At 43.0% G+C, this 25,663-nt stretch overlaps 1 protein-coding gene across 2 annotated transcripts in view; it reads right to left on the bottom strand.

Moving 5' to 3' along the window:
- The window catches only part of CREB5 (cAMP responsive element binding protein 5), a 419,901-nt gene that overhangs the window by 21,712 nt on the left and 372,526 nt on the right, over positions 1-25,663 (bottom strand). For both annotated transcript variants that reach the window (XM_036760413.1, XM_036760412.1), the window contains one exon: positions 849-1,172. In XM_036760413.1, coding sequence (XP_036616308.1) covers positions 849-1,172 — 324 coding nt within the window. The remainder of the gene's footprint in view (positions 1-848; positions 1,173-25,663) is intronic.

Here is a 25,663-nt window from a genome sequence, read left to right as displayed (position 1 = left end):
CAGAGCCTATTTGGCTCCTAAGCCTATTCCCCTACTGTTTTTAGAGGTGTAGGTTTTCATTGGTTACTCCAAAGATTGCTCAGAGAGGTAGGTTAATATTATAATTCATTTCAATTTTACAAGTGACCTATATAATCCCCCATAGCACTAAGGTAGTTGTTGGTTGGCATCTAGTAAAACCAGAATTCAGATTCCCCAAGATTCTGGTTCCGAGTCATAGACTCACCAGAGTTTGGAAGGGAACTTAGAGAGTTGGACCATTTATTCCAGCCCCTTCATTTTATAAATGTTCACAGAGTTTGTTACTTGCGCAAGGTCATACAAGCAAGATGTCACAGAGCTGGGATTCAAACCAAGGTCATAGGACCAAAGCTTTAAAATGGAGGAAGGCAGGCAAAGTCAACAAGGCAAATCTGCCTCTTTTATACGTAAGGAAACTGAGGCTGAAAAGTGAACAGAAGTCATGCAGGTCACTGGAATTCAAACCCAGGACCTCTGACTAAAGTCTAATGCTCCTTCCACAGCCTTATCCTGCCTTGGTGTTCACCTGCCATGCTCTTTCTCACTGGTCCTATTTCTGTATTTAAAATTTGTTACATATTGGAGGCCAGCCTTGATTTCTGTGGCTGTGTTGGCCCCCAGCCCTGGGGTCTGAATCTAAAATCAGTCATTGCTTACTAATGGCCAGGGTCAATGCAATGAGGGGACAGATGTACTACATCCTACGAGAAAGCTTGCCAGTGGACTGGAGGCCAGGATGGGCTGGAGGTGGGAGCTACTGATGGTGGCTTTAACAGTTTCTTTGTTAATGAAAACAGTGAGCCCTCTGGACCACTCCCTCGACCTACCTGTGCTTGGCCGCCCGTGTGCAGGGGAGGGTGTGGCGAGGTCTGGTGGTGTGCCGGGTGTGCATGGAGGTGGGAGTGATGATGCGGGTGGTTCTGCTGGTGATGGGCTTGTGGATGAGGGTGGTGGGCAGGGTGCTGGTGCTGGTGTTGGTGCGGGTATGGGTGATGGGGCGGCAGCGTCTGGTGCTGATGTGGGTGCGAGTGCAGGTGATGGTGCGGCGTCTGGTCCTGGCGAGAGCCCATCATTTCCATCATGTGTCCCATGCTGTTCATGTTTCCATTGGACATGGCCGCGGGGTGGTGAGTCAGAGCTGCCTTCAGCCTCTAGAAAAAAGCAAGCAGACAGGAGGAAACTGAGTCCAGTAATGGAAATGTGGGCAGAGGACTCTTTGTGATTTCAGTTCTATTCAATTCAACAAGCGTTTAGTAAACACCTTCAGGACGTCAGGCACTGTGCTAGGTGTTGAGGGTAGATACAAAAACAAAAATGAAATAGTCCCTGCCCTCAATAAGCTTACTTTCTAATGGGGGAGGGACAAGGTAGAGACAACATGTATACAGTTAAATCAATGCAAAATCCACACAACAGTGTGGATGATGGGGAATCCAAATGACTCACACTGGCAATAACCAAGAAGAATAAGGATAGCTGGTGTTTTTATAGCACTTTAGGACTTGCAAAGTGCTTTACATTCATTATCTCATTTGAGCCTCATAACAGCTCTTTGAAGATGGTACCACAGATTATTATCATGCCCGTTTTAGAGATGAGGAACCTAATGCCCAAAGAACTGAAATGATGTTTGTGACCACACAAACTGGTGTTAGAGGTGGGATTCAAACCTTTCTGACTTCAATTCCAACATTTACGTTTCAAGGGTCTTTACGACCTGTTCCCAGCCTACCTTTCCAGTCTTGATGAACATTGCTCACCTTTCCACACTCTGTGATCCAGACAAACTGGCCTTCTCTCTGATCCTTTCTTATGCCCATTTCCCTTCCTAGTGTCTTTGCACTGGCCATCCTCAATGTCCAGAATGCAGACCCACCTTTCCTCTGCCTCAGAGTCCTTCTCTCCCTTTAGGATGCAGCTCAAGCATCACCTTTTACAGGAAGCCTTCCACTACCACCCCATCTGCACCCCCCAACTTCTAGCTTCCTCCTCCAAACTACTGCGTATTTAATGACTTTGTATGTGTTTGTACTTAACTTTATATACATGCTGTAGATGCATATATGTGTATACACGTTTATATACACATACACACACATATATAAGGCATACTTCGTTTTATTGCACTTTGCAGATATCACATTTTTTACAGATTGAAGGTTTGTGGTGATCTTGTGTCAAGCAAGTCAATCGGCGCCATTTTTCTGACAGCGTGTGCTCACCTTGTGTCTCTATGACATATTTTGATCATTCTCACAATATTTCAAACTTTTTCTTTATTATTAGATCTGTTATGGCAATCTAGGATCAGGGATCTTTGATGTTGCTACTGTGACTGTTTTAGGGTGCCATGAACAGCACCCACACAACATGGCAAACTTAATCACTTAACACTGTGTGAACACTGACTGTTCCATCAAACAGAGGTTCCTGTGTCTCTCTCCCTCTCTTCTGCTTCTGTATTCCCTGAGACACAATATGGAAATTAGGCCAGTTAATAATCCCTTAAATGTTCCAGTGAAAGATAGAGTCAATTGATGAAGCAAACTTAATTGTTGTCTTATTTTAAGAAATTGCCACAGCCACCTCAACCTTCAGCAAAACCACTATGATCAGTCAGCAGCCATCAACATCGAGGCAAGACCCTCCTCCAGCAAAAAAGATTATGACTCACTGAAGGCTCAGATCATGGTTAACATTTTTTAGCAATAAATTATTTTAAATTAAGGTGTGTACATTATTTTTTTAGATATAATACTATTGCCCACTTAATAGACTACAGTATAATGTGAATGTAACTTTTATATGCACTGGGAAACCAAAAAATTCATATGTCTTGCTTTATTTAGATATTTGCTTTATTGCAGTCATCTGGAACTCAACCAGTAATCTCTTCAATAAGGGGAGGGAGGGAGGGGAGGTAAAGGGGTGCGGGGGGGTGAGAAAGAGAGAGAGAGAGAGAGAGAGAGAGAGAGAGAGAGAGAGAGGGAGAGAGAGAGAGTCTCAGATGCAATCTATTCCCCATTCCATCCCCATTTGACAGATGAGAAAACCAAGACCCAGGAATGGTAATTGACTTGCCCAAGGTCACATTGATAATATGCATCAGAGTTGGGATACATACGTACATACATACATACACACACATACACGCACACACATGTACTTGTGTCCCTCGTTAGAATGTAAGCTCATTGCAAGTAGGGATTGTTTCATTCTTTGCACATGTATCTCCAGTGCACCTGGCACAATGATTAATAAATTGATTAATTATGGCACAAATTAAAAAAAATAAATCAAAACAAAACAAATTTGGAATGGGAGGTGGTATTAATTGATAGTTTGACTAAGGGCACAAACCAACAGCACAGGTATTATAGCTTATAAATTTAGATCTAGAAGGGAATTTAGAAGCCAGATAGTCCAACTGCTTTATTTTACAGTTGAGGAAACTGAGTACCAGGGAGCCTAAGTAACCTAAGTGAGGCTGCTGGGTGGTGCAGTGGATAGAGGGCTGGGCCTGGAATCAGGAAGACACGGATTCAAATCTGACCTCAGACACTTTCTAGCTGCGTGACCCTGGGCAAGTCACTTAACCTCTGTCTGTTTCAGTTCCCTTATCTATGAAATGTGGATAATAATATGCCTCCCAGAGCTGTCATAAAGATAAAATGAGATAACATTTGTAAAGCACTTTGCAAACCTTTCAATACCACATAAGTGCTAACAATTATTATTGCTAGTATCATTACAATGATGATGATGATATATTCATAGCTTGCAAGAAGCTTCACCTCCCTTCAGTGGGTATCAGGTTGGTTCAGGGGATGAGTCCCTCATGATAATACCATCCTGCATCACACAAAAGATGTCCTTGACTTTGGGAGGGAATGAACAGGAAGAAAGTAGAAACATGAGGACAGTGGTATGTCTTGTTTAGGATGGGTGGGAAGCATTAATAATGTTGAGCCCCAGAAAGCTCCCAAGCATGCCTGAAACCCTGAATGGCTCTTGATTAAAAAAATAGAGTCTGTCATAAAGAACTACACAATGATTGGCCCAGGCCAGACTCCTCAAAATGGTTCTTTTTGTAATAACCCATTATCCTCATAGACCAGGACAATGTCCTGGGTCTTCCATCATCAAATAGGTTCTCTTTTGGAAACAGGTCATGCGTTAAGAAGTATTCTCGCTGGAGGCTCACCCTAGGTACACAAAGTCTTCACTGAGGCAAGGGGGTAGGGTGGCGGTGAGGAGGTTAGGAATAGAGTCCTGAACTTGAAGTCAGGAATACCTGAGTTCAAGTCTTGCTCCAGATAACTTGCTAGCTATGTAACCCTGGAGAAGTTGTCCCCATCTGTAAAATGGGGGTAATAAACCTAACTCTCAGGGTTGTTGTGAGGATGAAATGAGATGCTCAGTTGATATGAGACACACGGAGGACTTTGCCAACCTTAAAATTCTGTGTATTGCCTAATATTATTCCTAAAGGACATTGAGTTCTCTTTGTGGATTTGCATTCAAATTTTATCACAGATTATGGTAAATGCTAATTATGGAGAAAGAAAAGCTCCATTAAAGGTGGGTTTGCTGTCACAGAGTTTTCTAGCCAGTGCCATGGTTGAGAAATCCCTCCCACATTGGCCGCTCTACTAGAGATGCGCTGCTCTGGATCTAACTAGGTTGGAGGTCAGAGGGCATGCTCTGACTGTTCTGGGGACTACACCGAAAGCGTTTTCTGCCAGCATCTGTCAAAGCTTATGCCTCAGTGGTGGAACCTTTGGGAATCCAGGGTAACCTCCATGCTACTCCATGCTACCAAGAGGCATTGGAATAGTACTTAGAATGAAACTTCAGTTAAATAGACCCCGTCTAATCAGAACTCTTAACTAACCAAATTTTTAAAAACCACAACATCTTTATGCTTCTGCTGAAGTATTAAAGTGAAATATAAGCTCATGGAAGGAAACGCACTTTGCTTATTCCCCTTCCTTCCCTCCTTGTCTTTGTATGCCCAATGCCAAGCAGAGTGCTTGGAACACAGTAGGTGCTTAATGTGTACATTGCATGGAATTGAATTGGTGTGGGTCCACCCTCCGGAGCTGCTTCAGCTCAGGTCTTTGATCACAGCTTCTCAGAGGAGAGCTGGACTCACTTCCCATCATATATGTGGCTTGATAGGTCTATTCATCACCATTGGAGGCATGGGGAATGACTTGTATCAATGTAGTGATGCCTTGCCAGCTTCAGGGAGTGGCGAGTGACCTGGAATGTAGAGTACCTGAAGGGATGGGGGGATATAAAAAAGCCTGGGCAGGTAGGTCAGAGCCAGGCAATTAACCAAAAGGCAATAGGGAGCCAGATTCTTGACCAAGGGAGTATTATGGTCAGATTTGTACTTTAGGAAAATTATTTTGGCATCATTATAAATTGGAGAGGTGAGAGGTTAGAAGCAGGGAGGCTCTTGTTTTGGGAAAAAAGCAAGGAAAGTAGAATAGAAATAAACGAGGAGAATAGACAGTAGGGTTTTGGTTTTGTTTTTTTTAAATCTTCTTCTTGGTCACATAGCTAGTAAATGCCTGAATTCAGGTCTTCCTGACATTAGGCCCAGTGGTCTATCCACCAAGCCACCTAGCTGCCCCTACATTCTTTGGACTTGTATCCTCAGTGGCTAGCACAATGCTTGGCACACAGTAGGCACTTAATAAATGCTTGTTGATAACTTGGGGAAAAACTTCTTCCTGAAGAGAGACACGTCAGAATCATGAAAGATATTTAGGGTTGGACCAAGATATTCCCACTGCAATATGTTACAACCCTTTCTACTTCTAATTAGAAACCAATGAACCCCGACGGATGTCCCAGATTGTCATTTCTCCAATAATTAGCTTGCCCTCTTGAGTGAAATTTATTTGACTGCCTCCCGTCAACTCTTTGCCTGGCTCGGGACGATATATCATCATAATAACTTCCCAGCTTGCTCTCTACATTCCTCAGCCATGCTGAAATAGCTTCATCCCTGTGATTCCACCTAATCCCTGTAGGAAACAGCAAGGCCTACTCGGCCAAGAGCAGGCTTCGACCTCTGGGTGGTGCAAGACAGACACACCTACTGTCTGGGCTAACAGGTGACCAGTTCTGTCCACCCAGGACTCCTGGCTCTTCTCCTGGCCCTCTGGCCTTCAGCCTACAGCACACATGGAACAAGAAGTTGAAATAGACCAATTGTTAGATAATTTCACAAGGGCCATTTTTAATATTCTTGGAGGAAGGCAGCGCAAAGTGGTGGAAAAGCCTCTGAGCTTAGAGTTAGGTGACATGGGATAATTCCCAGCTCTGCCCTTTACTACTCGGATGACCCCAAGCACATCCCTTCTCCTTTCTAAGCCTCAATTTCCCTATCTGTAAAATGAGAAGAGCAGATTTGATGATGCCTGAGGTACTTTCTGCTTCTAAATCTCGGGCCCCATCCTCCTCCAGTCCCTTCCCAAACAGCGTAGGGCACTGCTGGAAGGCTCTCTTAGCCCACTGCCTGGCTCCACCAAGTCCCAGGGTCAAGGAGAGCGATTACACTCTAAATCATTAAGAGACAGCAAATATACATATGTGTAATCCACACTTCTAGGAATGATAAATCACCAGCAAACGAATCCAAGCTGTATTTTTCAGAATGATTTTTCTCTTTGAAGCTAAACAATGCCTTGTTTTAAATAACGTTCTCTGCCATGCCAAGAAATGGACTTGGAGGAGGGAGGCTGGCGGGAAATTAATGAGCAAATAAACATTTTTTTTTCAGCTATAAAAACCCTGGTCATTATGGAGGTGCAACTTCAGGCAAGAATAAATGATCTTGGTCACTGTCCAGAGCCCCTTTGACCATCTCCATTTATTTGCGATAAATCAAGAGGGACAGTCTGAGGCCACATACACTCACACTCACACATCCACGCACACGCACACATACATGCACATGCACACGCAGCTGGTTTCAGTCAATGGGGTCACTTCCATTCGGGCTGTGTATTTTATAAGCTCCTTGTTCACTGTTCCCAATGGAAGGGTGGGCCAGCTGCCCTGGATCTGAATCTTGGTCAGAAATCAGCTATCTACCTCATCCTGTCCCTGGGCGGCTGCAGCCGTCATCCCCCGCCGGGTCCCTCTGTAACTCGGGGCTGAACTCAGTTCTGGAAGACTGAGCTGAGTGTGCATGTGCACACGCATGTGCACACACACACACACACACATACATTCAGGCTCATGGCTCTAGATGTGCAAGCTCTGACACAGACAGGGCCAGAGACCCCACCCAAGCACAGGCAGCATCGACCTTCCCTTCACAGTCCTCATGCCAATCAGAAACAGTCATGGAGCCGCGAACCCCGGTTTCTGTGGATGCATGGTGAAGCCTGTGAAGAATTATGACACGTACGTGTCCAATTGAAATTGGGACTGGAGGAGGGTGGCGACAGGTCTTTTACTGGACTTCTTTCTAGAAAGGCTGTAAATGCAAACAGCCACTTAGCTTTGGCCTCAAAAACAATGCAATTATATCAAAACGGGCTGTTTCTGAATTGACTACAGGGCTGAGGAGATGGGAAAGGAAGGTTGTTTGCCGTTCCATCTGTGCTTCCCTTCTCAATACAAAGGAGCTGCCCTTGGTGGGCTCCACCAGCACATTAAAAATAGCCACAAAATTCAGCTTATTTTTTCTTTGTTTGAAAGACAGTAGATAGGACGCATCAACCAATGGCTCATCAAAGGTCAAGAAGAGAGTGAGACAAGAATCTTTGCAATGCCAGTGATATATGAGCTGGAACATTTGCTCCCCTTCTTTTCTATACTGGAATCAGTGAGCCAAGATTCTCTGAGGTATCAGGCTGAATAAATGAGAAGCTCAACTTTGGGCTCTGAGCTTGGGCAAAGAACTTAGGCAAAGTCAGGAGGAAAGTTGGCCATTAGCTCCTAAATTTAACCAATTAAGCTAAGCTATCTGGATCAGTTATGCCAGGCAGCATTCAGGAAATGAAAGAATATTAGGTTTGGAGTCAGGAGACAATCTGGTTTCAAATCTTGCCTCTGAGATGAGCTGTGTGATTCTGGGAAAAGCACTCAAACTCTCTGGTCTCCATTTCCTCATCTTGTGAGAGGAATAGAATTATCTACCTCAAAGAAATACTGTGAGGCACGAAAAAGATAATGTATGTGAAACAACTATGAAGATTATTTGATAAGGTTCAGCTATTTACATTATTAGTAGTAATAGTAGTTGTAGTAGTAGTAACATTACTAGTAGTTGTAGTAATGCTAATAATAGTAGTAGTGGTGGTGATGATAGCAAGAGTACTAGTGGTCATAATAGTGTAGGTGGTGGTAGTAGTAGTAGTAATGATAGTGGTGGTGGTGGTAGTAGTGGTGGTGGTGGTGGCGGCGGTGGTAGTAGCAATTGTACTAGTAGTAGTAGTAGCGGTAGTGGTGGTAGTAGTAGTAGTAGTAGTAGTAGTAGTAGTAGTAGTAGTAGTAACAACCTGCACCCTCAAACTTCTTTCTCACAAACTGTGTACAGGATGCCCACGCAATGAGCCCCTAGGGATGACTGTCGATTTCTCCTTTCGCTTTGCCCAAGGAAGGATTCCCTCGACGGCCAGATGTGAACTTGGTCTTCAGTTGGTGTCTTGAGGATAAATCCACAGTACATTTGGACGCCTGATAGCAGGACACGTTCATTTTAGGACCACTTTTAAAGAGACAATGTCTCCAGCTTAAACAACTTGCCTGGCCACCCAGTACTCTCCATTTCTTTCTTGGGAGGGCATAGAGCTACCCCCATGATGACACCAGACCTAACTCTTAGTAAATGACAATAGATTTCACTAAGTTGCCTGGGTAGAGGGAGTATTCACACCAAAGAAACTGTGGAATCTTGAAATAGGTCTAACTTTGATTACTCTGAAAATTACACAAACTCATGTAAAGTACATTTTTCTTTCTTTTAAAGTATGGAATATTTAATATACTTCTGTATACTACAATAAGATCATGGAATTTCAGAATAGAAGGGGTATGATAACTGACTAGATAGTGGCACTAAGGGAAAGGGAACCCTTCTATGGTTATGATTTTTGTAGGTGAGTCCGAGGGAGCTCCTGGGCCTTAGAAAGGTTAAGTGACTTACTTAGTCATCGTATGACTTAGTGGTCATAAAGCTGCTCTCAGACACAAAAATACCCTTTAAAAGCTCACATTCTCCCAATGATGATACATGGCTGCCCATCATGGAATGCACCAAATCAAGATGGCAGATGAACCAAAGGACCACAGAGATATAGAAGGAGGGCCCATGGTGGTTGAGGCATTTTACCAACTTGCGCAAATGAAATGGCTTGAAAGATGTGGAATGTGAATGATTAGAAAAAGTGGGGAGAAGTGGTCACATAGAGAGAGCACTCAGAAAGTTGCCCTGATGCTCACAACATGTTCAAGACCAAGACCAAGGAGAAGAAGCCCTCTAGTCCACTGTGCAGTGCTTTGCTGGGGGATTTGTGGGGAAGCATGGACAAGAACGCAAAGAATGAGAAGATGTGGCAGTATGGCCAATTGTGCCATTGGAAGGAGGACCAGTGTTGAGGAGATCCCAGATCCACCTACAGAGTGAAATGTTACATGAGGACATCATCTCAATGGCCAGCAATGGGCCTCCTTCCAATTAGCTGAGAGACTGTAGGTGCAGAAGAAATGGGATGAGGAGGAAGGTGCTGAAGAAGAAAACTTCCTTGTTGGGTATTGGTAGCATCTAGGTACTAGTATGACAGTGCCCATGGTGGTCAAAGAGCCCACTTCTAGGTCCTTCTGGGGGCTCCTCCATCTAGCCATGAAGCTCATTCCAGTTCTTAGGCCCCTTCTGGATTTTCACTGCCATCATTTCCATCCCCCCACAAATATGTCGGGCTGCCTCGACCTAAGCAGGGAGTTGTGATCTTCATCCTCTGCATGCCCTGCTGACCCCACCACCCAACAGCTTCAACAGCCTCTATGCACATAATGGGCTGACTGAAAATACTTACTGACTGCCTCTATGACTAAAAGGAGAAAAAGTTTTGAATGGTGTTGTCTAAACATGGAGCGTCTTTGAAGCTTAGGCCAATAATTTCATTTATAGAAGGATCAGTTCTGGTGGTGATGGGGAAGAGAATGGTATTCTTTGTCCTGCTAGGAAACCCAGAACGGCCCTGAGAGCCTGACACCTGTAGGCCTGGGTAATTTTTGGTAACGGCTTATTTCTAGCTTTTATTGAAGAAGAGAGTTCTCTCAGGAAAATTTAAAAAAAAAAACAACCATGATCCTCTGTTATTTTATTTTGGATGAGGTTTTAATCAGAAACATAGGGTGGGAACATATGTTAGGAAAATACATATGAACCCTAGGACTTTTGCATTTGTAACTTGCTATGGAAAATACCAGCTCATGCAACACTAAATCTGAGAACAGAAGTCAGGAAATAGCAAGTTCAGGTTCTCAAGCAAACTCAACTCCCTGCATGCATCACAGAGGCCGTCATCACCCCAGCAGTGTGACCTAATCATCTGGCAAATCAGGGTGTGCTGGAGAGCAATGGGAAGGATTTGGGGGTTCCACTCCCTTCTATGATGCTCTTGCCAGAAGATGGAAAGCCTGCTTTAAGTGATCTGATATTGTGCCCTTTTCCATGAGCATCAACATACATGGCAGCTCCCAACCTACATGCTTCGCAATCATCTGTAATGAAAACCTTTATTGTAGGGTCTGATGCAGGGGTCCAAAATGTGGCAGTATGCTTGCTGGGTGGAGCAGCAGATCAGGATCACATCACACCAATTCTCTGCTGGCTCTGACCTCATATCTTTCCTAGGACAGCTCTTTGTTTTGTGCTCTGCCCCTGAAAGAATCTTGCAATGGCTGGGAATAGGAGAGTGGAGTCTAAAAGACCCAAATGCCCACCATTAAAAATCAGGAAATTGGTTTGAATGACTTGCACACAGTAGGAGATTAATAAATGTTTGAGATTCTACATGAAATACTCTGTACCTGAAAAAGCACTTTATGAAGGCCAGATGCTATAATGAAATTGTTCTCCATATGAGAGAGAAAGAGAAAAGCTCAAGCTGTCTACTGAGCAGATGTTTAAAATAAGATTTTTCCCCCCTTAAAACTAGGTGCTTAAAACATTTGTTGAATTAAACTCAATTATTTGAATCCTAGTTTTGCAACTGATTCCATGTAAGAATTGGCTGAAAGAAGGGAACATTTTTAGCCTGGAGAAGAGAGGACTCAATGTGACATGGTGGTTGTCTTTGAGTGTCTGAGGGGTTGGCTGGGGAAGGGGCATCATACTTGGCCCTAGTGAGCAGAACCAGGAGAAATGGATGGGTAGATGCTGCAGAGAGCTAAGTTTAGGCTCCATGTCAGGAAAGCTTCCTAATAAATAGAGCCAGTTATCAAACATTCATTAAACACCTGTTGAATGCCAGGCACTGTTGTAAGTGTGGGGGTTACAAGGAAAGTAAAAAAAAAAAATCATTCCTGCCCCTAAGCTTACATTCTTATAAAGGAAGCTGTGCTTCCTCCTCCTCCTCCTCCTCCTCCTCTTCCTCTTCCTCCTCCTCTTCCTCCTCCTCCTCCTCCTTCTCCTTCCAATGGAGAGAAGCTCATCGTTTTGCCCCTGGTTCAAAGAGTTCAGGGGTTACAGCCACATGGTACAGGGCAGTTTCTAGAGGCTTCGGTGCAGAAGCATTGACCTACAAGATATGGACAGAAGTAGATGGAATGCAATCTGAGAAGAGAAGGCATTAGCAGCTGGAGAAACTGGGAAAGGCCTCTGGCAGAAGGTGGGATTTGAGCTGAGTCTTAAAGAAGCCAGGGAATTGAGAGTTGCTTCACAGAGTGGGCTGCCTGGGGAGGCGGTGGGCTCCCTCTCTCACTGGGCTCTTGGTGCAGAGGTTGGCTGCCCACTGGCTTGGGATGTTAATGGCAGGGATTCTTGGTCAGGGATCAGTTGGATGAGATGATCTCTGAGGTTCTTATACCTCGGAAATTCAGTAATTCTGCGACCCCTTGGGTGGGGGGGGAGTTCAGCGAGCTCTTTGACCATCCTGCTTCATTTCCCTCATCTTTAAAATGAATCAAACATTGAATTCAACAATGTCTCATTAAAAGGATTGAAAGACTTCCTTCTTGAGAAGATCTTTCATGAGATCTTGAGATCTTTCCTTTGGGGCATAGAATGACAGCAGTGAAAGGAGTTTATTTCCATGGGGACCAAGAAGAGCTTAGCAGCCATTTATAATGGATGGCATGAGAAGCTGCCCTTCCCTCAGTTACCTCAAAGGCCCTCACACAGAACGGGCTCTGAGCCCATTGCTCAAGAAGGGTAGGGAGGCTCCATGTGTGTTGCCTGACCCCATTGCATGCTTCAGGATAAATGGCAGAAAAGATCTGCAGTTTGGGGGGAAGCAAAGAACTGGAAACAGGATGGATACCTATCAGTTGGGGAATAGCTAAACAAACTGTAGTTTGTGAACATAATAGAATATTACTCTTCTATAAGAACTGAGGAGCATGAGGAGTACAGAGTAGCCTGAAGAGACTTGTGTGAGCTGATCCAAAGTGAAGCGAGCAGGGCCAGGGAAACTATATACAAAAATCATGACAATGTAAAGGGATGATAATAAAATGACAGAAACTGGAGCCTGTGAAACGGCAGTGACCAAGCTTGGCCCCAAAGAAGAACTAGAAGAAGGCATCTTCCCCTTGCTCTGTGCAGGGGTGGGGGGATATGGGTGTGGAACATTGACCGGAATGTTAATCTGCAAAGTGTTGATTAGTTTGGATGAACTGGTTTCCTCCCCGAATTTTTGTTCTTTGCACTTTGGTAAGGGTTTGTGCAAGGAAAGAACACATTGGGAAATTTCGGCAATTTGAAAACAAAAGATATTTAAAAAAGCCATAAGATCATGGGTTTCAAGCTGGAAGTGACATTCTAGGTCACCTAGTCTAATTCCTTCATTTTTAATATGAAGAATTGTGCTTAAAGAGGTTAGGTGACTAGTCCAAGATTACACAGGTAGTAAATATCAGATCTGGTTTTCAAACCCAAGTCCTCTGATGCCAAATCCAGCATATTTTCCACTGAACCATAATGAAGAAATGTATCTCCTTCCTTTCACTGGAAGGGTGAGGGACTATGCATGTTAATTGGTACATTTCACACAGTTGATGTTTTGACTGGTTTTATTAGGCTCTTTAAAAAAAGTAAGAGAAAGTTCACCAGGTATGAGGAGAGTATATCTGGAAATGATAATGCTGTAAAAACCAATGGCACAGTCAATGTTTTACTTAGTTCTCTCTCTGTCTCTCTCTTTCTCTCTATGTGTGTCTCACCCTTCCTTCATCTCTCTTCTCTACTCTTCTCTTCTCTTCTCTTCTCTTCTCTTCTCTTCTCTTCTCTTCTCTTCTCTTCTCTTCTCTCCTCCTCTCCTCTCCTCTGTCTCTCTCTGTCTCTCCTCCTCCCTCTCTTCATCTCTCTCTCTTTCTCTCTCTCTCCCCCTTCCCAATAACTCTCCCTCTGTCTTCCTCTTCTTTACCTCCTTCCCTCTCTCCTTTCAACAGGGGAAGGCAATAGTAGTTATGCCCAAGCAAAAGATAGCAATGAATCATGCAAAAGAAAAAGGAAACATCTGCAGAAACTTCTGAGAGATTGAGGGTCTGGGATCATTGAAGTTTAAAGTTTCTTTTAGTCTCAACAGCATCTCTATCATTTTAGCAAAATCATAATTGAAGAAAAGGGACCTCCACATTAGAAACCCAGAAAACCCCCATATATTTTGATTTGATCTGTGTGCTCAAATTAAGTTCATTTCACAGAGTAGGGTGTTTAATTTGTGAAAGATCTGGCTGCTTTTTGGTGTGTCTATGGAGAAAATGAGACTTGAGAAGCATTCTTGAATAATATCCAAGACTATGACAGGTCTTGGATTTCCCCACCAAACAACTCCCTCTTGGGCTTCAGGGAGTCCCAATCCCACTGATTCCCAAAACACCACCATCACCCACATTTGAAAAAAACATCTCTTTCAAGAACTAGGGGTCAAATTTTAATAAATGACATTTCTAGAGTGCTTTATGATTTGCAAAGCAAAATTCTCATTAGAACCTCAAAACTACTTGAGGAGGTAGATAATCAAGTGTTATTTTCCCTAGTTTTTTTTCACGGAGGAAAATGAGGCTTTGTGAGGTGAAGCCACTCACAGCTAGGCCTTGAATCCATGTTTTCCTGATTCCAAATCCAACATGTTAACCACCGTGGACTTTGTCTCTCCAAAGCTTCCAGATGATTACAGTCTCCTTTCAGACAAATCACAGAGTTGGAACAGCTCTTAAAAAAAAAACAAAATCTCTCTATTTTAGACAATAGCATCAGAATTCCTCAATCATGTGGAAGATTTTTGACAGCTGCTTTTCAGGCAATAGCCATGAGAGGGAAGCAGGTGAAGTTACCAAGCTTTTTCTCCTGTATCTGTTTAGACTGTTGAGGTCATGGTCACACACAGCTCATATTTGTGCAGCACCCTAAGGTTTACAAAGCACTTCCTTTGCAACAATCCTATGGGGTTGATTTGGAGCGGAAGGGACCTTAGAAGTCATGGAATCCAAGCCTCTCATTTTAGTCAGGAAGAAACTCGGGATCAGGAAGCAAACACAATTTACACATGATCATACAGGTAGTAAGGAGCAGATTCAGTCATTTAACCATTTGGGGGCTTATTTTTCCCAACTATGAAATGAGGGAATTAGACTAGACAACCTCGAATCTTATGTGACTATCTCTTATTTGTACATAATTGTTTGAATATTGTCTTCCCCATTAGAATGTAAGCTCCTTGAGGACAGGGTCTGGTTTTTGTTGTTATTGTTTTCCTTTTCTTCATATCCCTAGGGTTTAGCACAATGGCTGATACAGAGTAGGTGATTTATAAATGCTTATTGATTTAACTTTATTAAATCATTAATCTATGAATCTATCAGTATCACAGATGGGATCTGAACCTACATCTTCCCAACAATAATTTTGGTTCTGGAATAGCTTCACCATGTTGCTTCTTAGTTTAAACATATGATTTATTCATTCATATTCATTTGTTCATTCAAGTCTCATTTGTTAAGAGCCTATTATGTTCAGGTACTAAGTGTACAAAGAAAAGAAATGAAATAGCTTCTGTCCTCAAGGAGCTTACATTTAACATGTACCACAAACACAGTTACATACAGTGAGTGTGTTTGTGTGTACACACACAGTAATTTGTGGAGAGGAGGGTGCTAATATGGGATAGAAGGATCAGGAAGGTCTCGTGTAAGAGGTGGCACTTGAGCTGAGCCTTGTGTACAAGTAATTTTGAGACTTGAGTCAGAAGTACTCAGACTTACAAACCAAAAGCACACATATATTCCTTTTTGGGGAACTCTCTACTCTACCAGAGTAATCTAGTCACCCAATGGGCACTAACAAGTTGCCTTTCACCCAGTGCACATTAACAAGTGGCCCTTTCCTTCTACACAGGATAAAAAGATGGAGTCCATCTGAGGATGAGAAACAACAAGGGAAGGAATTGTATCCTGTACTTTAAAAGAAAAGGGAATGGCAGTAAATAAAGGCATTTGGCCACTTCTGTAAAGTTTCTGAACCATCTGTGGTTAACCGGGGGCTAACAGAATGGTTAACCAAATGTGTCAACCACTAACCAAATGGAAATGCTGATGGTGCATCCCTGGATAATTTCTCCCTTCTCTATGACACACAGTTCAATTAGCCTCATGTATGGCTTCAAATAATGGCTCACTGTTAAACGGAGAGCCACCGACCTCATTGGGGTCAAGCCCTTGTCTACCAAATGATGGACCTTCTAAGAGCCAAAAATGATCCTTCTACATGGCAGATGCTTCATGACTCCCAGCCCTGGACCTGGAAAGGGGCAGTTTCTTCAATGGGTCCCTGTTAAATGATTCTAGCACTGCTTCCTCAGCACTGCTTGGTTCTAGGCTGCCATTCTAATGGATTGTTGATGGGATGGAACCCATCAGAGTGAATATGTCTTTTGAGGCAGAGAATCCAGTGTTTTTCTTGGTCTATTTTCAGTGCCCCCTCTTAAAGTCAAGTTTGAAACTAAAAAACAAATTGATTTCATGGGATCATAGATCTAGAGATGGCCAAGTCTAAATCCCTTCATTTTATAGAGAAGGAAGCTGTTAAATCACAGATTAGTGGTGATCTCCTTTAGTGGAGAAACACCCCACACTGGTGTTCTTTGCTCTGGTGAAATCACACAGCCTTCCCTGCTTATGCATTGCCCTGTGCATTAAGGCTGGTTCTAAGAATATTTATAAATATATATTTTATCATAAACAAAAATATAATGGCTGAGATCACAGGCCTAGGAGGATTCTCTCTTTGATTTAGAGGATTTTAACCTTTTTTGTGCTGTGGATCTCTATGGCAGTCTGGTAAAGTCTATGGATGCCTTCTCAGAAGAAAATGTTTTAAAATATAGAGCACAAAATTCCTAGGCTAACAAAGAAAACCAGTTTCTGATACTGAAACCAATATTGAAATATACTTATCAAAATATTAAAAAAACATGTTCATGGACCCCACATTAAGAACCCCTGCTTTAGAGAAGAAAAAATCTTAGGTAGTACCGTGAGCACAAATGAACCCTAAGTTCATGTTCTAATGCCAATTAATTAACTATTTTTAAAAGTGATTGGCTAGCCTCTTTTAGTTTCAAATATGTGTCTGTGATCTCTGTATCCCATGTCTGTCTCTAAAACATTTGCTTTCTCATGAAGGAAACTCAGACTAATGAAGCCTTAATATCTTATAAGTCAGCAGCTGTGGAACCCTGGTACTGGACAATTCATGCTCTGACAGGCTGGGTCCAGTCATTAAATGTTCCATGACTTTTTTTTTCCATAAGGGGGTGTTATCCTGGCCCTACTTCAGCTAGGATAATGACAGCTTCCCTCCCAAAAATTCCCCTGAAGGTTCCAACTGGCAAGACTTTTCTTCATTTCCTTTCTTTGAATGAAGGGTTGAATCTAGTGTATAGTTGAGAATGGGAGCCATTGGTCCCATGCTCATTTCTTTTTGCCCAGTGGGGAGCCAGTTATCTCAATCTAGACAATCCATTTGGTTCTTTGGAAGTTACTAACAATGGATGATGATGGCTATTATTAATTGACATTATTTTGAGAAGTCAGGTGGAATTTCAATTAGATCGAGCAGATATCGTGTAACTAGCCACCAACAGCAGGAAAGCATTGATAAATGGATCACCTTGGGCCAATCTTCTTCCTCACTCTTTGACTTGAATCTTGGGTCAACCCAACAATGACCAATAGCATTTATCTGTATGATTGGACCTTTGATTTCATAGAGCTCCCAGTGGATAGAATTTCTTTACTAATACAGATTGGCACTACAACTTATAGCCTTCAGAAACTGCCTGGATATGCTTAGGGCCACATAACTAGTATGTGTCCGGGGTAGCCAGCTCCCCATTCATTATGCCAGACTCACTCTGTATGAGAATTTATTTACTTTGAAGGGAGCATCAGAGGACCACAGTGATGTGGGCAAATTATCATTGGAAAGAAATGCAATCACAATATTTGCTCTATCTATTAGAGGTGCCTTCCCTTCTCTTAACTTAGTTGTGTTGAAATTGGAATGGACATCCACCAGTCAACTGAGACCCTGCCAGCTGTTTCCATTAATAAGAACACAGTCAGCCCAATTCAATTCAGTTCAGTTCAACATGACAACCGAAGTCTTCTCCTCATCTAAAATTCTGTGAAATTCAATTCGATTTAATAAACATTTATTGAGCATCTCCTAAGGACAATTTGTGACAGATGCCCTCTCTAGGAAGTCTCAGAAAGCCAGTAGAGGATTACTGACCAGTAAGACACAAAGGAGATATGATAGAAAATTAACAGAAAAATATTAGGGAGAGCTGGGTGTTTCTTGAGTGACAAAGACACTTGGCCCCCAGGAGTGTTGTGTTTTACAGAACCTTAGAGGTAAAATTTGAGGGGTCTTTGGAAATCATAAGACTTTTGCAATTTAGCTCTAGACTCCTCTACCAGACTCATTTCCTGTTACTGCCTCATTTTCATTCTATATTCCAGCCAAACCAGATCACTTGCTGGTCCCATTATGAGACATTTCATCTCCTGCCTTTGTGCCTTTGCCAAGGCTATTCGCTATGCTCCAGATGCCCTCCCTCCTCATGGCAGCCTAACATAATTCCTTTAAAGTATAGCTTTGGTGCCACCAAAGACCCTTCCTGTTGCCCTCCTCCCATACTTGAAATTATCTGTGCATATGTTGCATCCTCCCAAGGAAATATAAGCTTCTAAGGGCAGCAATTGTTTCCTGTATATCAATTCACCAGCATCTCCCATAATGCCTAAGACAGAGTAGGTACTCAATAAATGCATGTTGGAAGTTGTGATACATGACAATAATGGGGTAAAAGAAATATGCTGTAATGAATGATGGGTATCATGAATACACAGGAAGATGGGAAGAGATATATGGATGGATGCAAAGAACCAGGAGAAGAACATATAAGATGATAATGACAATGTACATGGAAGGCACAGTGATCACAGTATGACCAAAAGTGAATGATGTATGTTATATATTATTGTACAGGTAATTGAAAAAACTAAAATTAAATATGAAAAAGTGAATGGTGTGATATTATAATGTCCAAGATCAGCCCCAGAGAAGAGATAAGGAAAGGTCCTTCTCCTAGATTCTTTGCAAAGGTGGGAGACTATGAGAGCGTAACACTGCATACAACATCAGACTTTTCTGAACTGTTGGTTAGTTTTGCTGAATTGTTTGCCCTCCCCTTCCCCTTTTCCCTTTTGTCAAAAGGGGTGGGGAGGGGGAGAGATACATTAGGAAATGATGGTGACATAAAAACAAAAGGTATTGACATAATTTATTACAAATGAATTCTTGCCTGGGTGACTTGAATTTTACAGAAGTGGAGAGTGGGGCAGGCTCAGGCAGATTAAATGATCTCCCTCATCTAGGGTCAGCCAGCTAGTCAGTGGCACAGCCAGGTCAGCCCCCCTGCCCAGTGCTGTATTGGCTAGACCACCTCAACCCCCCTTTTAAAAATCTAGCCTTGAGCTTTCGCTACATTTTGAGCTGTAAATCAGAAGGAGAAGCAGCATCTGACAATGCTAACAGGCCATGTGTGCAGCCTTCTCAGGGTAAGTGATTTAATTTGTCCCAGAGATGGGAGCCACCCGGGCCATGCAGGCACACTAATTACAATCATTGTGGAGCATGGAGAATCAAACTGAGCCAAGACCTGCAGGCTGCATGAAACTCTGGATAATTTCCAGTAGAAAATCCATAGGAACATAGATGTAGAGCTGGGAGGGACCTTACAAACTATTTTTCTACTCCTCTTACCCCCAATTTACAGATGAGGAAATTGAGTCCAAGTAGGGTTAACTGGCTTGCCCGATAATAAGTAACAGAATTGAGATCTGAACACATGTACTCTGACTCCAAAGTCACCACTCTCCTGCCAGTGTCTGCCCTGAGAATAACAGGGGAATCGCAGGTACCAGTTCCCTTTCTCCCAAGTGGCAGCTGAGGGTCTCTTCCTTGACTTCATCCTCTGCCTGACTAAAATAGCTACTGATTCAATCCTCCAAAATCCCTCACAACTTCAGCCCTTTTACATGTCTGTGAATGGACCTTTGTAAAACCTTCAGCATGAAATTCTCTTCTCCCAGCATCTAATTAGCCTCACACATGGTACCCAGACTGCAGCATGAGACTGAAAGCAGATATTAGGTTTCCCTGTGGACCGAAAACAAAAAGCCAGGGCAGTGGAGCCAGTGTAGTTCACACCACCAGAGATTTCAAAATGTTTTTCTAAAGAAGAACCAGCTTAAGAAGTGGGAAGTTTCTTCTAATAAATAATATTTGATGAATCTATGGTTTTGTTGGTGTGGGAAACTCCTAGTGATAATGATCATTTGAAAAGAAGCAAAAATCCAGAAGCTTCCTACAGAATTATGGTGCCTTGGACAAGATTTTAAGGAAATTGCATTCTATGACATAGAGATGGAGCATTTCAGGCATGGGGGCAAAGTCATGGAGGTGGGAGACAGAAGTCTGAGTTTGGGGAAATGCACATAGTTAATTTGGCTGGCCCACAGAATGTGTGAAAAGGAACGATGTGCAGTAAGCTTGGGAAGGTAGGCTGCAGCCAGACTGGGAAATTGGGAAAGGTTTTAGATGCCAAATCGAGGAAGCTGTAGTTTATCCTGGAGACAGCATGGAGCCATTGATGTTTTCCAATCAGAGAAGTGCCATGATCTGAAGAGGGATTTGGTAATATCCTGGAAACTTTCTGGAGAAGAGTTTGGAGAGGGGAAACGTAGGAAGCTAGGAGTCCAGTTGGGAGGCTGTTGTAACAGTCTAAAGTTGGGTTCTGGCCATGTGAGGGTACAGATGGGAAGACATAGAAATAGAATAGACAAAGCTTGGTGACTGATCAGGTGAGGAGGAGGCGAGAGGAAACCACAGGCCTGGACAGGGCTGAATAAACAAGTCATAGGGAGTAGTCTGAGGCTGGGGAAATGAGTCCACTTGCCCCAAGGTAGGATTTGAACTCAAGTCTTCCTGACTCCAAACCCAGTGTTGTAAGCATTGTATCATGCTGCCCTTATGATAAAAATGCCTGACTGTGCATGCAGTGTTCCCTGTCCACAGGTCCCCACCTCTCTCTTTCAAGCAGGCAGGGAGGTACATTTTCTCAACTGGTCCCTGGAGCCAAGCTACAGCAAACATTTATTGAATGCCTATTGTATGCTATGCTGTGGTCTAGACAAACCAACTGTCTTTGCCTTTAATGAATGTTGAAGCTAATATTCCTTTAGGGTCCCTTAGGTCACATAGCATCAGAGGCTAGATTTGAACCCAGCTCTTTCTGTCTCTGAGTCCGGCACTGTCTCTGCTACCCCCTCACTCACTGTCCTCCAGAGACAGGAATGTTGGTCACAAGGCCAGAGCTAATTTCAGGCTACATTCCATTTTAGGGACTTGCTGGATAGAAAGAATTCCTAGCCCTACCCACCAGAAGTACCCCCCAAGTCCCCAGTAAATGCAGAAAATCCAAGATCAGCTCAAGATGACTCAGTGTTTTGGTAGAGGGCAGCGACCCTTGACCCTCTATACCACATAGCCCTGATGCTGATGCCAGGGCCAGAAAGACAGGACCAGGCCAAACAGACATGACTGGGAGAGGCCAAGCCTCCTTTAGCCAGCATCCCCTGGGCTCCGCCCACCCATAGGCACCATCCCAGGCTCCCCATGGGCCCTGCCAGGGGAGCAGACAAGCTTGCTTTCCCACAGACCAGAAAGGAACCTCGTTGTCTCCCACCACTGTTGAGCAGCTTAATACCCTATTATCAAGGACGCCAGAGGAGTTCCCACTTCCCTCACTACTTCTCCTTGGCCCTTTGCCAAAGCACAGAAGACAAGGAGTAGAAAAAGTCCTGGGTGGAGGGAGCTATTCCTCCCCCGACCCGCCACCACCACCACTGCCTCCTTTTACTGTGGTTAAGGCAATGACAGATAATAGATCACATGTTCTGGGGCCCCTCCAGCTGTTAGGGGAAAAAAAAAGTTGTTTATTAATTCAATTAGACTGCTTATTTATCAGACCTTGGGTGGTGGGGGCCTTCAGAGGCCCCAGGGGGAACCCATATCCAATTGTCTGCAGCTGGACTTTGTAGGAGGACAGGCATATAGCTTTCCTGCCCTTAGCCACACCAAGGATGGCACCTGCTGGGGTGGCATCCTCACCAGCTGGCACAAGAAGAGAAAACCTGGATATCGTAATGAAATATAGGGTGGTGTTGAGAAAAATCCCTCAAAATGTTTAGAGTACTAGAGTTGAGATTATTGGTCTCAAATCCTGTCTCAGACATATGCTGGCTGTATGGCCAGGGTCACTTAATCTCTCCATATCTCAGGTAAATTCTTTAGGAATAAGTTAGAGTCAGATGACTGGTCTGCATTTGTGGAGGGAGTTTCCACACCAAGAGTTCCCTTCATTAATAAAAACATAGCCTTCCCCACATCAAAACAACAAAAACAAATAAACAAAAACTCCATGTTTCGTAGATAAATCTACCCAGCTCAGAGAAGCCTTTCAGCAAACATGTTGTATTTATAACTGCTGGACGGAGAACTCCAGTTTTAGAACAGACTGCAGTTCAGGTGGAGAGGAGAAGGTGTGGGGACCCACACTTGCAGATGGGTACTCTTGTCATGTAAACACTGAGATGGAATTGAAAGAGAAACTTTGGTTCCAAATAGACCAAATATATATTTTGTGGGAGCAGAACCGCGGTCAAGATAGAAGCCTGGAAATGTTCATGTTGCCACTGCCAACTTCTGGTACCCTGGAGAGGGGTATGAGCCCCTTCTCTAACCTCCCTCCTCTTTAAAGAATCTCACAGCTGTAGCTGTTCGGTACCAGGGCAGCTGAGGTCCAGCACCCCTTGATTATAGATCAGGCCCTAAATTTCCAAGGAACCAATCAAACGCTCATCAGAAGCTCAGCCTCATTGGGTGATGCTGCCCACTTGAGAACATGAAAGAAAATAATGGGAAGGAAGTTCCACATGGGGAAGGAGCAGAATTTCTCCAATACTGACAAGTCTATTATTCCCACTTCTCCTTTTTTTGCTTTCAGATTGACAGAAACAGGAGAAATATCACTGTGAAGCAGGCTGGGACATTTGGTTCCTCTTTAGGTGTTTCCCCATTTTTCTTACGAGTTCCAGCTTTTGTTAAGAAAACGTCTCCAATTTCAAATAAGGAGAGCATCTGTGACTCAAATGTCAAGCCTCCACTCTTCCCAGCAAGATCACCTTCTATTCTGTCTATATCTTGTATGTGTAAAGCTGTATACATGGCGTCTTCCTGGTTGTTTTCACTTTTCTTTGTATTCCCAAGACTTAGCACAGTGCCTGGTACAAGTGAGCCCTTAATAAATGCTTGCTGACTTGTTATCTTGACTCTCTCTGTGTGTCTCTGTCCCTCCTCTCACCTTCCCTGCTTGTTTGTCCTTCTTTCACTTCCCCTTCTTTTCTTTTCTTTTCTTTTCTTTTCTTTTCTTTTCTTTTCTTTTCTTTTCTTTTCTTTTCTTTTCTTTTCTTTTCTCCTCTCTCTCTCTCTCTACCCCCCCCTGTCCCTCCCACCTCTCCCTCCCTGCCCCCACCCTCTCTCTCTCTTTCTGTCCCTACCCAATCATTTGCCAGGTATCTTGTTCCCACCTCCAAACATCTCTTGGACCCCTGCCCTTTTCTCCACTCAGAAGCCCACCTTCCTAATTTAGTCCTTCATTCTTCATTTGACCTACTAATTGGTCTCTCATCTTCCACTGTCTTCCCATTCCAATTAACCCTCCATAGACTTGCTGAGTCAATAGTTGTAAAATTCAGATCACGCCCCTACTCAAAAATCTTCAATGTTCCCTATTAGACTTAAATTTTTAAAAAATCCTCATCTTGACGTTTCAGGTCCTTTACAACCTGGTTCCAACCCACCCTTTTATTTTCATATTGCTTCCCATCATACATTCAGTTGCCATCACATTGGCCTACAGTGCATTTCCTCAACATGACCTTTGCCCAGATGACCCCCATGCCAAGGACACCCTCCCTCTGCCAGGCGGCATCCCCATTTCCTTGTAGAGACCTTGCCAGATTATCCAAGGAATTACTCTTCCCTTTCCTTGCATATGCTTTGTATATTTATGTATGTGTGGGCATACTTTATCTTTCACCCTCTCTCCCCTCCCCCACCCATAGACTCTTCAGTACCTCAAAGTCAGACACTCCATCTTTGTCTTTGCCTCTCTGTGATCTAGTCCAGTGGCTTGCACACAGCAGGCACTTTATAAATGGTTATTGATTTGAGCCGAAAGCATGACATTTCTTTAAGGGATGTTGTCTCTTTGGCAGTTCTTTCTCAAGACTAGGCATTCAGGGCTCCTCATAAGCATTAGCAGAATTTCAGTCCTTCTCTAAGTCCCTTATAGATTCAAAAGACATTTATAAACCTTGATTAGGTATTTTGTTAAGAAAACTGGGTGAAATATATTATTTAATTCAACAAACATCACACAGAATTATGGTGTCTCAGAGTCTGTCTAGACTAATCCATAGCTGAAGAACTCCCCCTCTCAATATCCTTAACAAGAGAGCACCCAGCCTTTCTCTGGAGACCTCTGGTGAGGGAAACTCACTGACTTCTCAGGCAGCTTACCCCCTTCTGTACAGTGCTAATCGTTAGGAGGCCCTTCCTTACATCTAGTCTACATTGTTTTCTTTGTGTCTCCCCTCTCTTTCCAGAGCCTAGTTCTGGCCTCAAGGCCACAGCTGACCAAGTCTGATCCACAGTCCAAGGGCGGTCCTTCAAATACTTGGAAATCTTCTCTTCTCCAGGATGAATGTCCTTTCTCAAGCCTACAATCAGTCTTCATCTAGTCTGAACTTGAGACCTTTCCAAGGACCCACTCTTTTCCAGCAGTATTCCAGTATGGGAAAAGCATGTGGGCAGGGCAAATCTTAGATCTGCTACTTACCACAGGTATGACCCTGCCCATTTAACCACTCTGTGCCTCAGCTGGTCCATCTGTAAAACAAAGTGGTTTGACCCGATAACCTCTAAGGTCACTTCCAACTCTGGAACCAGCTCATCTATAGCTATAATTTTATCTATATCGATTTCTACATATTTACATCTTTACCTTTATATATATATATATACATATATATATACATATATATATATTTATCTACAGCTTTGTATCTATACATTTGTATCTATCTTTGTGCATTTATCTGCATCTTTACATATATTTACCTATATCTATATCTTCATATCTGTTTCTATATAGTTCTATCTTTACCTTTATCTATATATTTATCTATATCTTTATATGTATGTCCTTATCTATATCTTTATGTCCATATATTTATCTATGTCCATATGTCCACCTAAACATGTGCACATCTATTTTGGTATTAAGATATGGCATTCAAAGAATTAATAGGAATACAGATTTTAACCTTCATTTCACAGATGAAACTGAGGCACCGAGCAGGTAAGTGACTGGCCTGGCGTCACACAATTAGAAAGTGCATGAAGCCGGATGTAAACTCGGGTCTTCAAGCTGAGCCTAATATACAATTAGACAGAGACTGAGTCTGTAACTCCTGGCTCAATGCATTTCATAGTCTCAACCAATAGGAATGACATATTTATTAGTTTTGAAAGTTGACTTACGGAAAAGTCAAATTTTTTGGCTTCAACCAAGACTAAGGATTAAGTATGGTGCCCTCATCATCTGTCAGTTATTTCCTAGTAGAAAAGGTTCCTGGATTTGGCCCCATTTTCATGGGAGGTTTCAACTCTCTCTCTTTTTAAGCATCTCAATCCAACTTAATCTGTTTCCAATGGGAATGCTGAGATCTTAAAATCTGAGGTGGTAGAAATAGAAAA

The sequence above is a fragment of the Trichosurus vulpecula genome, chromosome 5 (genome assembly GCF_011100635.1).
Source record: "Trichosurus vulpecula isolate mTriVul1 chromosome 5, mTriVul1.pri, whole genome shotgun sequence".
NCBI classification, from domain to species: domain Eukaryota; kingdom Metazoa; phylum Chordata; class Mammalia; order Diprotodontia; family Phalangeridae; genus Trichosurus; species Trichosurus vulpecula.
The sequence above is the reverse complement of the archived record's forward strand: the minus strand, read 5'-3'. Positions and strand labels throughout refer to the sequence as shown.